This window comes from Arvicola amphibius, chromosome 3 (genome assembly GCF_903992535.2).
Source record: "Arvicola amphibius chromosome 3, mArvAmp1.2, whole genome shotgun sequence".
NCBI classification, from domain to species: domain Eukaryota; kingdom Metazoa; phylum Chordata; class Mammalia; order Rodentia; family Cricetidae; genus Arvicola; species Arvicola amphibius.
The window spans coordinates 36926590-36944740 of NC_052049.1; the positions used below are offsets into that span (position 1 = coordinate 36926590).

Consider the following 18151-nt stretch of genomic DNA (forward strand, 5'->3'; position numbering starts at 1 on the left):
CCTGGGAACTGAACTCCAGGTCAATTCTTCTGCAAGAGCAGTACTTAACTATTGAGCCGCCTACCTAGCTTCATTTCAAAAATTATTATGGATTTCCACTTTATTTTAATTATGTGTATTATGTGTGCAGATGCATGCATACGTGAATGGGCACAGAAGTCCACAGAAGCCAGAAAGAGAATCAAAGTCCCTCAAGCTGTAACTGCAGGCAGTTGTGAGCCACTAGACCTGGTGCTGGACCTCAACTCTAGTCCCCTGTAAGAACATTATGTGCTTCTACTTACTAAGTTATCGTGCCAGCCCTCACAAATGTTTTAAATTTTCTATTAGAATATAATGGTAACTCAGTTTACCTTTCTCAAATCTTCAGGTGAGTTACCACTGTCTGTTTCAACATCTTCAATCTCTGATTCCTTATCTCCATCACACGTAGTATTTGCTTAAAGGAAAACAAATGTAAAGTCTTTGAAACACTAAGAGAATGCCATTTATACAGTATAAATTGTTCAGTAAGTAAGATTCACCTACTTATCATTAAGCCTGCTTCCACAGCTGGCATCTGTCACAATGACAAGAACACTGGCAACACTAGTACCTTAAAGTGTATATTTTCCTTCTTAGTGGAATAACAATAGCCAGCCAAGGTTGAAGAGACTGGAACTAAAAGGAACAGTGTGATGGCCTGAGAAGTGAAGAGAAGCACGGGGGTCTGTTCTGACTGGCTACCCCAGAACTGCAGAGCTGTCCCTGCACACACCCACGCATGTGTACCCAGACATATTAACTACTCTAAGAGCACATTTCAAGATAAATGGGATTGGAGTTGAGCACTTTTTCAGTCTACAGCCCTTACAGTATTAAAATAAACACTAAACACCAAGAACTAAGAGGAAAAAAATGAATCCCTAAAAATGAAAATACATTTTGTGCACTGGTTAAGTTTTCAAAACAGCTAAGCAGGGCCTTTTTAACAAATCCAAAAACACAATCATTAACATTTTGTGGTTACCAGAGCAACACAGGAGCTCTGGGAAAGGAAACAGGCAGCCTGTAAAACTAGGTGAGTGAGGGGATGCTAACACCATGTGGTCCACTCCGTCCCAATAACAAAGGCTACAATCCCATCCAGATTACAATGACATTTTATGTACGCTATGTACTGAACACGCTATGATGTCCTGAAGCAGGTGGCACCATTGCTAATGTCCATCAGCAGGGGTTGGCATTCTTACATCGCAAAGGCCGAGGAAAGAAATCAGAAGTTTCGTGAGAAGTCACGGATGGTGTCAGATCATCTGCAGAAGACTGAGTTTCCTCATCATCACCCGACAATAGGTCTTTTGCTATTTCTTCCTGGAAGAAGATGGAAGCATGCAAGTTAGAAAGATCACATCTTACCAGTTAACAGAGATGCCTTTCTGTTTTTATAACACACAATAACAAAGAACTGATTCATGACTTCTTAGTTCTGAAAAGTTTGGAACTCTGTAACTTACTTCATGTGCATAAATACTAATAATATTTAATAATTAGCTATACACTTAATATACTATTTAAAATTTTTAATGACTTATCAAATAAGAATAACATGTGATTGTACACTTGAACTACTTGCCTACTTTGTGGGCATGCAAAGAACTTATCGGAAGGCGCGGAACCAATTTCCAGTGGATTTAAAACAAACAATCTGCTCCAATTAGCACAGGAATGTGTGTCTACATTACTAGGATAGGAGGCAGAGACAGGAATTCAAGAGCTCAGAAGTTCATGGGAAGTTTGAACAATACAGTTAACTCAAAACACAATAAAACAACAACAAAATACAACTTCTAAATGGCTAGCAATTATATTTTTTCAAAAAAAATTAAAATTTAGAAATATCTCCAAACTCTACTTTCCCAATGATTTAAAAACTAACTGGTGACAGTGCCTAGAAAGAAGCACATTTTGATTTTTTCTTTTAATGTGCACATTTATCTGTTTAAGGGTGTTGGATGCCCTGGAACCGGAGCTACAGACAGTTGTGAACTGGCAAGTGGTTGCTGGGAATTGAACCTGGGTCCTCTGGAAGAACAGACAGTGCTCTTAACTGCTGAGCCGTCTCTCCAGCCCCACATCTGGATTTCTACTGAAGTGCACTGGTATATAGCAGGCACGAAGAGTGTGACAAAATCATTCATAGGAAGAGGTAAAGAGACATGGATTCCTGAAGCCTGACAGGCAAGGAAAACCTCTCAGGAGTCCCACGTGGTGCTACGGCTTCATATTTCTCCTCAGCAGAGTGGACATCCCTATAGCAGCTTGTATGAGATAGGTCACTATGGCCTTAGCTGCTGTGACTCCCAGGACCCAGAAACAGAACTCGATGCCTAAGCCAACTTGGTGTGCACACTTCTGAGAGATCTGTTAACGAATGAATGTTTTCATGTGTTTACAGATCAAAAGTAGTTAAGGCAAAATCCATTAGATACAACGTCTAAACAGAAAAATATTAGAGAAAAATGGAAAAGCTACTACTGTTCAGAAAGTATAAGATCAAAGTCAAATGACCTTTAGACCAGCCACCAAAATAATAGTAAGTTTATACTTCAGAATTAGAAAATGCTTTAAGCAAAAGAAAATCTAACGAAAGCAGACGATGGCAGTAATCCCTGAACTTTACTGTATAAAGGCCTGTACTTACTTTGTCTAGAGTCATGTCTGGTAGTTCGTCTGCAAGTTCACTTGGGGGGCTGTTGGCACTGGAATTTGTAACCGTCGGAATTGTAGATTCATAGCCGTAGAATGCCAGTAGGTCTTCTAATGGCATATTTCCTTCCTAGTTGAGCAGAGCACAGACACAGACTCAGCAATACCATAATCTGAACTGTGGGTAAACTGTAATGCTCTTAAATTTATACAGCATAGCATCAACCACGGCCAAGCTTTAGGTTTTCTTTGTGTACTGCTGTTGGAAAATACTAAACATAGAGCTTAATTACTGTATTAATGAAAGCAAATAGTTTCAACAAACCAATCAACTGATCAACAGACAACTTCACATCACTTTTAGCTTGTTTCTTTGCAGTTAAGTAACTGTTCACCACTTGGTTTCTTCTCCATGTTAACTGAAGACCCCAAAGGAAACCTTGGCTGAACCAGCACCAGCAATATTTATAATAATGTCTGAACTCCAACCATCCTTTTTATGTTCTTAGTTCCCAGTGCAAACCCCAGTCCTGTAAGTCTGCTTTGGCTGCAATACTCTATCCCATATGCTGACCCTTGAACTCTGTCCCCAGCTGATCATGTACTTCTTGAGCATACTTGCTTTAACCAATACAATGTATAGAACACTCATGACCACATTCACAAACAACTTCCAAATAAGCCTGATAACTTACGTATTGCTATCCAGCTACATCAATTAGGAGATTTCTTCCTAAAGTATGCTTATTGGTTTAGTTTTCTAGAACGTCAAGACAGACAACTTTGTCAACAGAGTACACTGTATGGAGATGCTAACGTGGAGCATGTAGACAGTGTCCATGGAGACCACAGTGAGTTAAGCACTGACGATGCCTACAGAGATGCTAGATATCCACCAGGGCCCACAGGGAATGTAGGCTGAAGGCCCCTGAACTCTGGTTTCACCTCCATAGATACAGAACTTAGGTATACCACTGAGCGTGACCACACACAGAGCTCAGACTAAGCCAGGTGGCACAAGCTAATTCATAAATGTGAAGTCAGCCCAAATTGAGATGAACGGTCAGAACAGATAGAAGATTACCCACAAGAGAAAACCAGCATGGTTATTCTTTGCACGACCTCAAGAACCCCGGAAAGGTAACCAGCACCCACTCGGTGTCTCCAGAGCATTCCCCCTGGCTCTTCTCACTGCACTGTGGCAGGTGTCTCCAGAGCATTCCCCCTGGCTCTTCTCACTGCACTGTGGCAGGTGTCTCCAGAGCATTCCCCCTGGCTCTTCTCACTGCACTGTGGCAGGTGTCTGGGCTGCACTCTTTGCCAACCACCTTATGCTGTCTGCAGCAGCATTTCTCCAAGACTTCACAGGTGACAGCCCTCGGGACCGGGGCACCTGCTGCTGTTCCTATTTCCCTGATGCTCTACCATATCCTTTACTGACTTCTAGGTACTCTAGTGAAGGTTACTAGACAGGGAGATAGAAAATTAGAGAAAAACCCTTTCTCTGAAGGAGTTCGGTGCTATGGAGAGAAAAACAGGCTAACTGCCATACAACACAAAGGCTGTGATGCCAGCTTGGAAGCTGTGCTCTGAAGCAATGCACCCAGAGAAGGGACCTGACCCCAGGAAAAACAGCATGAGGAGGGGTGTCCAGAGGACAGACAAAGGCTGCACCTCAGGGTGTGAGTCACCACGAGTGACAGTGACTGTGTGTCAGGAGGTCGCTAGCTACTGGGACGAGGCAGAGGCCTTGCCTTTTCACAGCTTAATCTCAGGCTGGGAGAACCAACGACACAGACATTGAGCTGCTGACTGTGAAGAGTGCAAAGAAAAGGACCCAGAGACAAAGAGTAAGGCTGCAGTCCATTTTCATTGAGTAGCAGAGACAAGACACAAAACGATCTCTGGCCAAGTCTCTAGCACGGGACGGAGTCAGGCCAGTGGCAGGCATTCCCACCAAAGGAAAGGCCACAACTGAAAGCTGATGGTGCTTTCTCACAAAGCTGCGTGGCTCTAGCTCAGTGGGATGACTGAAAAAGTGACTCAAAAAGAGAATGGCAAGAGCAGCAAGGACAGATCAAAAGGGCTTCACGGCAAGGAAAGGAACCTGGACCATATGCCAGAGAAATGAGAAGTCACTGGAGAATAACAGAAACAGGAGGGCCAGTGTGAGGCTCAACACAAAGGCCCCCGAAGCCAAGTCTCACTGAGTTCAGCCTGAGACACACATGATGGAAGGAAAGAAAAGACTCCTGCAAAATGGTCTCTGCAACATGTACACAGGCGTGAGTCAGATGCACACACGTGCACACACATGGACACATAAAACATAGTTTTGAAAAGGAGGAATATGACAGAATTTCTCCTTAAAATACTGGAAAGTTGCATGCAGAAGTTGTGGAGAAACATGGAAACTACTGAGACCCTCATGCTGGCTTTAAATACTGATGAAGTCTAAAGAGAAGTAAAGGGATGAGGTATGCGCTGAGGTGGAATCAAGGGGGTTATTAATGTGGGGATGATGGGAGCAGAGACAACTCTCAGATCTCTCCTTGAGCAAGGGGTGGTGACTTTTAGAGTGACAGAAAATCAAGGGGGAAAAGCCTTGTGTTTATTTTATTTTTAAGGAAATCTATTTAAGAATTTTACGGAGGACACAAGTTAGGTTTGAGAGAACTACAAGACATCCAAGAAGAAAAGTCAAGTTGGCCAGGAGCCTGGAGCTCAGAGAATCTGGCTGGGCTAGAGATATAAATCTGGCATTCATTAGCATCAAGATGATATTTAAAGCCTTGAGAGCTGATGAGATCACCTACAAAAAGGGCAGAGAGAAAAGAGAGGGGTCCGTGCTTTATTGTAAAAACTTCAGAGACAGGAGTTTACAGGCAATGAGGTGCAGCTACAAAATCTTAAAACGGGGTTTTTATTTTAGAAATAGTGTTCCAGACCAAGGAGAATGAAAACCTGAACTAAGAAACAGAATTACTTCTGTGACATATAAGAGACGAAGTAGTTTTTAGTTATTTGATAGCAGGAAGAAAGCTCTATTAGTGTAAAGTGTTGAGGAACTCTGGCCTGAGAAGTCAGCTAGTTATCAGGGCGGCAAAAGCCGAGGCAGGGTTAGGATAACAACGGTGAGATTGAGGAAAAGTGGAGTGCACTTGAGTGAGAGCCCACGAAAGGGCAAAATGACTGAGAAGATGAGGGTGAGCCCATGGCAAAGGAAGACTGAGGTGCATGAGGAGGGCGGACTAGGGAAGCAGGACCCTACGACTGAATGAAGAGGTGACACTGAGAGACCGGGGTGCTCTCTGTGGTCAGACAGCAAAAGGAAATCAAATGAGAAAAAGACAAATTACTTGCACAAAAGCTTTGCCATCGATACCGGTCAAAGGGGAATCCGGTTTCTAAATTATTTCATGAATGAAGTTTCTATTAGAACTTAGTGATAAAACGCTGTTATGCATTCCCTGAAAAGCTGAATTATTGAATCTCAAGGTCTCTGAGAAAGATCTGCGATGGCTAGTCCACCTTACAAAGTTGATCCAATCGTGCTAGGGACAGCGGTTTTTCTCTCCCTTTCTTGGGCCTTTTATTAAATTTCATTTCAAGGACACAGGTGAGGCAGCCATATTTGTAGTGCACTGCCCTACAATGGCTGGAGTACATTAAGAAAGTAGAGCATATACTTTAGAGTCACAGTGTGTGCTGACTGCTCATCATTACCTTGGGCTTATAACACACCTAACCCCTTACATCTCCATTTCCCTACCGTAAAAAACAAAGACACACCTTATTTTAATCTGATGATCATGTTAGCCATTAGGATGCACCCTACTACCAACCACACGTTCATCTATGCTATTTCTTACAATCGAAATGGGGAAACAACAGTTGACAGGCATCTGATAAGCCAGGTGCACTGCTGGGCAGGTGAACTCAGACTGGGTATAATGCAGATCAAGTTTAGCACCTAATACAACATACTGGAGACCTCACAAAAAACACATATACAATCTTTAAATGTTTTTTAAATCACACAAAGTTTAGTGGGAAAAGATTTTTTTCTTTAAAGTTTCTTACTTATTTAAACTTCTGAATTTTTAGGAAATTTTAAACATTAAGGGAGAATCTACATATTAATAAAATCAGGACTGATAACAACCTTTTTAGATCCAAATCTAGAACTACTAAATTAAAACCCTGAAAATCAAATGAAAAATCAAAATTTATGAAGCTGTAATTAAAGTCTTACTTTGCTGTAACTAAACGAATAACAACTGAACCCCAGCCACTAAAGGAAAACTGATTTGGCATTGCTATTCTTATTTTCCATGCCATATAACCAAAAACTTGTTGCACTAAAATAAATGCACAGTCAACAATCGAATTACTATAAAAATAAGTCTTTCATATAATTTTTGAAAACATTAATACTCTATCACTAAAACAGTCAAATATACTAATGCCTAAATTGTGGCTTCAATATTTAAGATCAATATATTAAGTTGTATAAAGATAAATAAGTGTAAAAATTTCATCTGGAAGTAGTAGGAACTCAGAGCCTCTCAGCCACTGCACAAGGAAAGAAAGATCAGCCTTCTGAACAGAGACACAGCTCTTGGGTTGTCAAAAATTTAAGATCATTATATTCTGCAAAAATTCAGAAGTATCTAAATAGAGACACTGATAAACTCTAGAGACTACAACAGCATACATTTCTTAAATGTACAAACTCAGAGATGGGTATCAAAAAACAAACATGTAATTACCAGCATGTATTAAAAAATAAAAAGCACGCTGGGTGGTGGCGCATGCCTTTAATCCTAGCACTCAGGAGGCAGAGGCAGGTGAATCTCTGTGAGTTCGAGGCCAGCCTGGTCTACAAAAGCTAGTTCCAGGACAGGCTCCAAAGCTACAGAGAAACCCTGTCTTGAAAAACAAAAACAAAATAAAACAGAAAATTATAATAATAAAAAGCACAGAGAGAGGGACTATGCATTTTTAAGTCGGAAAGTCTTTCTTATTATTGATTTGTTCTTGTTTTTTTTTTTTTTAATTTAGATGACTATTTCCCTGTATGTTAGAAGAAAGGAAAGACTATGGTACAGCCCCTGCTTCATCAAGATTGAGGAGGCCATATGTTTGTTTGCCTTCCAAAGAAAACAGAAGCACAAGAGGGATGGAAACTCGGGCGACTGATATTATTCTCTATTATTCCTGAAGGCTTCTGTTACTGTGAGCCGACTAGAAATCCTCAAATGATGCTCATTTACATCAAGGTGACCTATGGAAGCCTTTCACTATGGCTCTAGTGTAAGCCAAGGCTTAAAATTCAGTTCATTTGAATTTATATTGACTTTGGGCTTAAGAAGTTGTGAACCACACTCAATCTAGCCAAGTTTAAAAGATGACTGGAGGGTAAAGATGGAATATTAGCAATTTACATTTGAAAGTATGTAAAACTTGTTCATTTTTCTAGCAATACCCTACCAATTACAAGTTCTCCGAAGGAAAAGTATTTCCCCTATTCTACTACAGAGCTAAGCTAAAGTCAAGTTTGGCCCTCAGTGTTCTGAGTAGCTGAAAATCAGCCAGGAGATAAAAAAATGAAATGAAAATGTCCTAACTAGGCTACTCTCAAAATGAGAAAATCAGTAATATTTTAAGTTAGGTTGAAAAAGAAAGATACATATAGTACTTTTATTTCAGAAAGATTCCAAAAGAATTTACTTGTGTTCTATAATGCTAAAGTAAGTCCATTACCTTTTCTAAGTCTTCAATTTCAGAACTGAAGTTTTTACCCTCGTCCATCATCTCCTCTTCTTCAAGAGTTCTTTCGTCATCATAGTCATGGACCAGCATCTCAGCCGTGGGGTCAAAATCATGATCCTCCGAAGACAGAGACCCAACTGGAAGGAAACACACCGAGTCACTTCACACACCCATGAGGTTATTTACAAAAGAAAATAAAAATGTCTGTGGTTTTTCCAGTTGCTTTTGATATTTATATGTGGATCTTATGAAATGAGTTTACTATACACTTTATGGGCTGTAAAGTAGGACTCTGTGGTCTTGAAAAGCTAAGCCAGCAGAAGAACAAGGTAGAGTACTCACAAACACTCTACAGGCATGCAGGCCACGAAAAAGAGAACTCAGAACAGTAACGAAACGATTTCAGCAGCAGGGTCTGAAGACAGTATCGGTCAAATTTTTTATTAGTTAAATTCATTTGCTTAAAACAGCAAGGGCTGGGCATGTGGCGAAGTGGTAGAATGGCTGCCTCAAATACCCATGGCTCTGGGTTCAGTTCCTAGTATGGCCAAAACACAAAAATAAAACCAACAAACAAAATGGCAAACTGGCAGAAGAATTAAGTTTCCAGGAATGGGAGACTCCCCAAGAATCAGCCAGCAAACTGAAGCTAACATTTCAAACAGACTACATAATTTACAATAATTCTAAGCCTAGACAAAGACACAAAACTAAATAGAAATCTTGAAACAAATTCAACTTTCTATGAAGCAGCTACATAATAATTTAGTTTATTAAAAGCATGGAATCATTTCTTCACATAGCAAGAGTATTTCAAACTCCAGAATTAGTCAGACAGACATTAAGAGATGCAAGCCCATGCTCTGGGTTCCTAAGAACTTTTTAGAACCATGTGAAGGTAACAGAAAATCCTATCTGAAGGTTTTGGAAGACATCCCACTGCAAGTAGCTACTGTCAATAAAATTTGTCTGTAACACTGTATTATTTTTTTTTACTATAACATCAACAGATTGCAATAAATAAATAAAACCCACTATCCAAAAGAAACAAAATTTATGGAAAGCAGTATTTTCTCCATTTGTTCTTCTCTAGTGTTGAATACAGGTTTGACCAGTGAAGCTAAGAGCACGGGGAAAAAAGTAATACTGAAATCCGGGGGTCAGAGGTGGAACAAAGAGCATTCAACACAGGTTTCCATATTTTTAAGCAAACTATTACTATTCTAAAATTTCAAACATTTAAGTTCTATGTGAGATCATTACCAAAACAGTGAACTAGGCCAAAATGTTCATGATGGAGAGGCTCCAACTATAATTCAATGTTCCTGAGACTTCTAATCATCAGCCCCCTCCTATACACACAAATAATATAAATTTCCATGAGACTTTATTTGCCAGGAGGTTTTTGTTAGTTCTTTAAAGCTTAAAAAAAAAGAAAGTAGTATATGCTCATTTTTGTTGAAGTAGATATGGCTTAATTTACTTTTAAAGAGAAAGGTGAATATTTACTAACTAGTTCAAAACCAGAACACCCACCACTATAAGTTTTCTTTCCTGAGAAACATCTGTGGTATGCCAAAGTGTCAGGAGTAAAACAAAAGGCTCTGAAGATCTACTCCTGGCTTTGTCCTTGTCTTGAGGCCCAAGGCAAGCCATTCAAAATGTCTGGGTCTAGCTTGAGGTTCTCATCTGTGAAATACACAGAGCTAACGAAGACGCTCTGAATCCCTTGCAGTGCTAAAAGTCTCTCCAAATATTGGCTAATTCATTAAAAACACGGTGTAAGTGTCTGCTTAGATATCAAAGCCACACCGCCTTTTGGATTTTTATTTAAATTGTGACTTAAATTCAGACAAAAATGAAAAATGGAAAAATTACATCAACCTGATGCTGATAGTCCTTCCCTGAATTTATTACAAAAAAAACTGCTTGTCTCAAAATTAGGAAAAATTGTAAAAACACTTCTTTACAGATACAGACAACAATCTTAAAAATAACCACAAATTCCTTCTACCTTGTGTTGATCAATTTTACTACCTTAAAAGGTAATCAAGTAAGTCTTTGAAAGTTACCTAAATACAAAAACTAAGAATGCAAAGCAAGTGGTTTGTCCCCTCCATGACAGCAAGTAAAGAAAGTCTTGGGGGAGCTAGGGATGATGGAAGTCTCTACACAGAAAAGGAAGAAAAAAGTGCATACACTCCATTACTAACTGGGTGACTCTCTGCAAAATAATTTCAATCGCCTCCTTGTAAAATAAAGGGATGGACAACTCCAGAGGCACCTTTTCTGGACCCTACCAGATGACACATGGGAGCTAAGAAGGAAGGAACTGAGAAACTAAAACATTTTAGCAGATAGAGAAAGATGCCACAACCTCTTTCTATGTAACTACACCTATGCAGCTTCCAGGGGCTCCTTCTTTTATCGGATCCCCACAGAGGCTTCTGACTTCTGGACTAGATAAGCTAAGATTATCTTGGTTCAAAACAACCATTAACACTTTTCTGTGCAAAACTTGGAAACTGTGTGTTGCTTTTTTCCCTTTTATTATTAAGGGAGCTTTGCCTAATTCAATTTTCAATTTAAATACAATACAGATATTTCTTGAGGGACAAAGTAAAGGAAAATCGAGAGTTAAATTAATAATCTAAGTTGCCCCCAAGTTCTAACAAACTAAAAGAACAATTTATTTTAAATAGATAAATAAAAATAAAAATACAAAAACTAAAAATGCAAAGCAAGTGGTTTTTCCCCTCCACAACAGCAAGTAAAGAAAGTGTTGGGGGAGCTGAGATGATGGAAGTCTCTACACAGAAAAGGAAGAAAAAAGTGCATACACTGTTAAAATTTGTGGAAAGTTGACTTGGGATTCACTATTTCCAGCTTGGAGGAAAATAAGCAGAAAAAAAAGTTATGTGAGAATAAAAGACACTTAAAAAAAAGTCTGTCTGCAGCTTTGTAATAAAGGTTTTGGAGGTATTTTTTTTTTTCAACATGTACAGAGAATAAGAGCATAAGTATTTCTTCCTCTAACAACGTAATTACCAAAAAGATATCGGAACTCTTTAAGATCCAAATGATGAACAACTCTCAGGATGAATTTCTGTGTGTGCAAGATCCTTTTAGCAACATATCTTTGAGTCCCCATTTCCCATAGGGACCCCGCCCCTCCGGAAGAGGTAAGAAAATGGAACAAACCTGGGCTCGAACTTCCAAAAGAAGCCTGGGAGAGAGAGAAAAGAAAACTGTGAGGTTGAATCGCATAGCAAGGGAAGGAGGCAGCACAGGCAACAGGGCGCAGAGGGGGCGGAGCCGAGCGCTCCCAGGCAGCTGCCAAAAAGTGCAAGACGTAGCTTCGCTCCAATCGCTCCCGGCCCCTTTCGGGCCCCCTCTTGGCTGCCTCGCCTTCCTCCCCAAGTCCCCAGTGTACAAACTCGCAGACATGGGACGAAGGCTGGAGTTGAAACAGGCAACTCCAAGCCACCGTTCGGAGCTCGGCAAGTTACAAAGCCGACAAGCTGAAGCCAGAGCAAGTCGGTTCGCAGCATCAGTCCTTCATCCCGGGCATCTCGGGAGTCGTCGTGCCTCCGGCCCCCCCCCCCCCCGCCCCAACACATACACACAGCTCACCCTGCTCTCCGCTGGCCCCAGGGCAACTCCTCGAAATGCCACCCCCTTTTCCCTGGAAGGGTCTCACTCTCTGAGACCCAACCTGCCCTTTGGGGCGTGGATGCCCCAACTCCAGGGTTCGTCCACTGCCCCAAGCGTAGGCCTGCTAGACCAGGACACTGGTCCCCAACCCAAAGCGGAGACTCCCCCCCCCCCCCAACACACACACCTTACGGGGACCGGGACGAGCCGGTTCCTCCCCGGGTGAGCGGTCAATCTCCGGCTCGGCCCCTGCCTCCCTCGCTCTTGCCCAGACCCGGGGGCTCCCGTCTCTCCACCCCCTCCCCCAGCTTCCCGTCCCAGGGGAGATGGCCCGGCGGCTCCGCTCGCCCGGCCATCCCCGTCCGACTCGGGGTAAAGGGGCTCTCGGGCCGCACGGCCGGCGAGGGCGTCGAGGTGTGGGGTCGGTCCCTGCGCCCGGGGACGCCGCACACCCTAGGTTTCGGGGCAGGGAGTCCAGCTCTGCTCCCGCTGGCCTCGGAGCCCAGGCCAGGAGGGGCGGCGGGGCGGCCGGAGAGCCTCGGGCCGGGCCGGCTCACTCTGGCGGGGCAGTGGCGCAGCCCGCTCTCGGCGCTGCAATCCAGTCGCCGACGGTGGATCGGCAGCTCTCCACCCACCCTGACCCCGGGAGAAGGCGCCGAGCGAACGGCAGCCCGCGTCAGCCTCCCCGGCCCCAGCCCCAGAGCCTCCCCCGGCCCGAGGCTCGCCGCCGCCGCCCGGCCCCACCGCCCGGCCCGGCTGGGGTCGGAGCCGCCGCGGCCTAGTCCCGAAGGAAGACCGCTCCCGCGCCCGCTCCCGCCCCCCGGCAGCCCCGCCGCGCCTTCGCCGCCGCCCCGCGCCCCCGCCGCCGCCGCGCCGCCTTCCGAGGACCCGCGGGAGGAGCCCGGGGTCTCAGGCCGGCTGAGGGGGCTTCGGGGGGCCGGCCGGCTCCCGCTCCGGCACGGCCGCCGCTGCCCGGTTTCTCCGCTCACCTCCGCCATATTGGTACCTTCAGGGCGAACGAGCAGCGCCGAGCCCAGTCCCCGGATGGGGCGCCTGAGCCAATCGCAGCCGCCGCCGCCGCTGCCGCCGCCGCCGCCGCGGCCCGCCAGGCACCCGCCCGGAGGCAGAGGCGGCTCGGCCCCTTATAGGGCAGGCCGGCCCGCGACGCCCCCGGCCCGCTCGCACACCCACGCCGTCCGGCGCTCCCGCGGCCGCCGCTCCTGCACGCGCCCGCCCCGCGCGCGCCCACGGCGCTCTGCCTCGGCCGAAGTAAAGTTGCAGTCGAACTGCGGGAGGACGGATGGGCGGGCGGGCGGGCGGGCGCGGGGACCGGCCGGTGCAGAGCGGGGCCCCGAGCCGGCGTTGGGGGGGTGGGGTGGGGAGGCGACCGGGGGCGGCGGGGGGCTTGGAGGAGGAGGGCTCGACCGACTTCCCCGAAGTGAGACGAGTCGGCGATGGGAAGCGAGCAAGTAAGTGGCTGATGCTGGACGGCAGAGGGAGAACCGACAGGGTGCACGACGACCGACCAGGCACCTGCAGGAATGGAATGAGCATCGGCGTTCACTGGCGTGGAGTGAACTGTGGAAGTAGACATTAGCCAGACAGGCTCTGGGAGATTAAGACTATTCAGAAGAAAAGGCAGAAGAACGACACGGCAGACATGATAAACAAGCTTGCACGACTCAAAGACGACGTTCATAAACTGCATTTAATTTTTTTTTAAAAAAAGACCAGTTCGATGAGTTATTAATCACAAATAGTCTGGAAGATGACCCAAAGATATACACTTGATAAACTTGTTAAATGAAAGAGTGTGCCAAAGACCCCGAACCGAGTTTCAAAAACTGCCTCTCACCTCCGGGAAACGGGAACAAACATTTGCTTGAGATTACACAATATATGTAGGCTCATAGGCAAGTAGATAGATGGAAGAGAGAGAAGATTTAGCAGATGTATCTGCTCCTACATAGGCTTGATTGCCACTTTCTTTGCATTGTGTGAGTTAAGTTTAGCCTTTGGTAGATCCTCATTCACACTGAGCAAAGTACGCAAAAATATACACTACCAACCGGCTAGTGGCCTGCAGAGGTAGACTGTGCGAGAAGATAGTCTGTGGGGAGTCAGTCTGGCAGACTTGGAAGATGTAGTTTGTCTCTAGGTGGGATGCTAGAAATAACCATGTTTATGGAAACAGAAGTCTTAGCTGCCTGGATCCACAAGCCATGAACACACAAAGAGCAGCATATGCTAGGTAGGGACTTAGCGGGGTTTGGGAAGGGTGCGGGCAAACACCAGAGCTCTCCTCTCAGCTGCCTGCCAGGAATATGTAATATTAATGGCAAAAAATGAGGTTTGTGTAGTGATATTTCATTTGTGTTTTAACAAATAAGGCTTGCCTGAAGTTCAGAGAGTAAAACAGCCACACTGATCAGCCTTACAGACCAGGCAGTGGTGACACACACCTTTAATTCCTTGCCATAGAAATCTAGCAATAGTGGTGTCCTTCTTTAATTCCAGTGATGCACGTCTTTAATCCCAGTCCTACAGAGGAATATAAGCCAGGAGGAGACAGCTCTCAGACACACTCTCATTTTGAGATTCCTGGAGGCAGGATGGCCATTTCAGGCTGAGGTAGAGGTAAGAGTCGGTGGCTGGCTATTTTGCTTTTCTGACCTTCAGGCAGAACACCAATATCTGTCTCTGGGTTTTTATTAATCGTGCTACAGGTTTGCATTATAACTTCATAAATTTAAACACTTTTAAGATGCTAAAAAAGTCATGCTTTTTATGTAATTCATGTAACTTTATTTTATGTGTGTTGGTGTGAAAGCATCAGATTTCCTGGACCTGGAGTGACAGACAGTTGTGAGCTGCCTTATGGGTGCTGGGGATTGAGCCTGGGTCCTCTGAAAGCAGCCAGAGCTCCCAATCTCTGAACCATCTCTCCAACCCCCCCCCCCCCCCCCCCACACACACACACAGAATTTCAAACTTTTAATCCAAACTTGCACTGCTGGGATTTTTAACACAAGGTTTCCAGTTCTTTTACTCGCAGGAAGAGGCTCGAGACTGGACCATGGGGAGAAGGAAGGGCTACTTTAAAGACTATTGTCAAGGCACTCTTAAAATCAAGCTACAACACTGGTAAAAGTTATTTATTTATAGAAACTTCACAGAAAAATATCACAACTTCAAAACATCCTAAAGACATGGAAAATTACGTTTTCCCTACTGTGGAAGATATCTTGTGACCTTTTGTTCAGTCAAATAATTTAAAAACAACTGAACTCTGAAGCCAAAGGCTTGGCACATGCTGTACCTACCATCCTCAATGAGGCGTTCAGAGTTTTCAAAGTAAAAAAAAAAAAGCGACTTGAAGTGAAATTCAAGTGGCCAACTTCAGAGATGAGGCAGGGTACACGCCCTGTGGACAGAGTCACTAAACCTTGCCTCAGCAACTCTGCCACAGCCAGGCCACCAACAGCCTGCCAGTCCTTCACACCACGAGAAATGTTTCATACTACCAAATTTGGCAAATCCATATAACAAATGTGGCCTTTGATACCATGCCAATTCGGAGAATGATATGGGCTCAGAGCTCTGCACGAGTGGACTAGGGTTTCTGTAGATTCTCTTTTGCTATTTTGACAGCTTACACGCTCCACATTACGGGGGAAGCTTTGTCCGTAGTCTTAATAAGTTCATAAAATGATAAAGTTAGATGAATGAGCAGTTTTTTTTCTAGGCAAAGAGTTTTATTAACCTGTTTCCAAACTTTATCCCCCGGTTTCTTCAAGCTTAATTTGCCGCAAAGAATGAATTGTGCAGAGCAAAAACTGAAGAGAGCTGCAGTGTCCAGGGCACTTGGAAAATATTAGCGCTCTAGATTTTATCAGATCCACCAGCAAAAGAATTTTCATTTTTTTTCTTTTTCTTTTCTTTTTTTTTTTTTTTTTTGGTTTTTCGAGACAGGGTTTCTCTGTAGCTTTTTTAGAGCCTGTCCTGGAACTAGCTCTTATAGACCAGGCTGGCCTCGAACTCACAGAGATCCGCCTGCCTCTGCCTCCCGAGTGCTGAGATTAAAGGCGTGCGCCACCACCGCCCGGCTTAAGCCTTTTTCTTTTTTCTTTTTTTTTCTTTTCTTTTTTTTTTTCTTTTTTTTTTTTTTTTTTTGGTTTTTCGAGACAGGGTTTCTCTGTAGCTTTTTTAGAGCCTGTCCTGGAACTAGCTCTGCAAAAGAATTTTCAAAAGCAGTCATGACATAAAACAAGCTCCTGTAACTTCTGCAAATGTCGCCTTCTTCAGACGTCCCCTCCTTCCCAGGAGCCTCATCAGAATTCTCCACCAGCTCTGGAACTTCATCATCACCGTCCTCTCCAGGAGCTAGTTGTGCTCCTCCATGCACAGACTGTTTGGGCAGAGCTTCAGCCAGTCTCCTTAGACGAGTCAGACTATCTGCCTGGAGCTGGTTTGGGATGCTGGGAAGCATTTCCATTTACCTGAACCCTTATATTAAGATTGTTAAAATGGATCCCTGTTCCATGGTGTGTAAACATGTTTACTTCTTTACTGACAGAGACATTGCTTACCCCTCACTTCTTTAAGGAGATCTGCAGTTTTCTTTTGTTTTTTAAAAATCATCTGCGCTGCTGTCCTATGAACCATCTTTCTGCAAGCAGTTCTTTTCCAACCGATGCACACTTGTGCCCGCAATTTGGCAAGCTTTTCCTGATTCCTGGTCATTTCTTTCATCCTGTTTAAGTGGAAATGGGGCCTGTGGGACTAGGGTTCGTGCTCAGGGGGTCTTAGGGCAGACAAGCTAAGATAAGGCTCGCACACGCCAGCAGGCAAAGTGGCAGCTCGAATTAGCGGTTTAAAGAAGCATAACTACTTTCCCACTCCTAGTCGCTGAAGTTTAGCCCCGCCTTCCACCTTCATTCCTTTTAGATAAAGTGTGTAAACTACTATGTTGATGCACCCGTCACTCTTTCTAATAAGACTTCCAAGAGCTGGTACAGAGAAAACATCCTTTTCGTCCCGTTGATTTGAAATAAGTGTCTTTGTTATTGTTATTTGTTTTCCTGCTATTCTGTCACCGCACGACAGGTGCCATTGCATAGACAGGCACTATAGGATCACTATGAAAGTCTGTGTCCCCCAAAGACTACAAAGTCAATGACAGACGGGGCAAGAGTGGAGGAAAAATTAGAGTAAGTAACCCTATAAGTAGAATCACAATGTAATAAGTCTTCCAGCCATATTTAGAAAACAGATGTTTAAAAAAAATGAGAACCAATGAAATTGACTAGACCAGGAGGCCAATGTCGGGACCAGCCTCGACAAAAATACTATTTGCCAGGGTAGGGGCATGGGGAACAGAAAAATAACTAATGAGTACGAAGATGCGAATAAAATAATAAAACAGAAACATAGGATAGTACCAGGAGGGAGTTCCAGTGAATACTGACATTGCTTGAGTTTAATTTACAATTGCTTAAAATACCCCTGACCCCAAAAGGTAGGAGTAAGATTTAAAATAAAATGCATTAACATGATACAAGGAAATGAACAGACCAGTTGAAGGTTGTGGACTACATTCATAGTTAAACATTCTTTTGCTAGAACAAAATAAGTCACGCTTATACGCTAGACCAAAACATTCTGTAGGCAAACCACTCCCTGGGTGGAATCCATTGTTATCTCCCTAAGGGAACTGGAACTTAGTTGGATCCTTATTTGGATCCTTGTTTGAAGTAGAAGCATTTCTACTTCTCTATACCTGAAATACAAGGTCTGGATATTAGCCACATCTGTTGACAATAACTTTGAGAGAACAGAACTTTCTGAGCTGAATCTAGGTGGGACCTTAGTTTGAGGTAGAAACACAATAACCTCGAAGGAGTAGAGGTTAAGTTCCAACTCTCTGACCTTTGGTCAAGGTGGAAATAGGCTCACATTTTGGGCTTCTACGCCTAACCCCACATAAAAGAATAAGAACAGAGATCATGAAGTGTAGTTGGAGGCTATTCATTCA

General features: G+C 43.8%; 1 protein-coding gene and 1 pseudogene across 2 annotated transcripts in view; both read right to left on the reverse strand.

Moving 5' to 3' along the window:
- Nucleotides 1-13179, reverse strand: part of Mier3 (MIER family member 3) — a 28299-nt gene extending 15120 nt beyond the window's left edge. For both annotated transcript variants that reach the window (XM_038323703.1, XM_038323702.1), the window contains exons 1-6: nt 13107-13179; nt 11665-11689; nt 8455-8600; nt 2684-2818; nt 1233-1353; nt 354-439 (exon numbers count right to left, since the gene is read on the reverse strand). In XM_038323703.1, the coding sequence (XP_038179631.1) occupies nt 354-439; nt 1233-1353; nt 2684-2818; nt 8455-8600; nt 11665-11689; nt 13107-13115 (522 nt within the window). In that variant the 5' untranslated portion in view covers nt 13116-13179. The remainder of the gene's footprint in view (nt 1-353; nt 440-1232; nt 1354-2683; nt 2819-8454; nt 8601-11664; nt 11690-13106) is intronic.
- A 964-nt stretch (nt 13180-14143) lies between these two features.
- On the reverse strand, nt 14144-16869 carry LOC119809202 (annotated as a pseudogene).
- Nucleotides 16870-18151: the final 1282 nt, after the last annotated feature.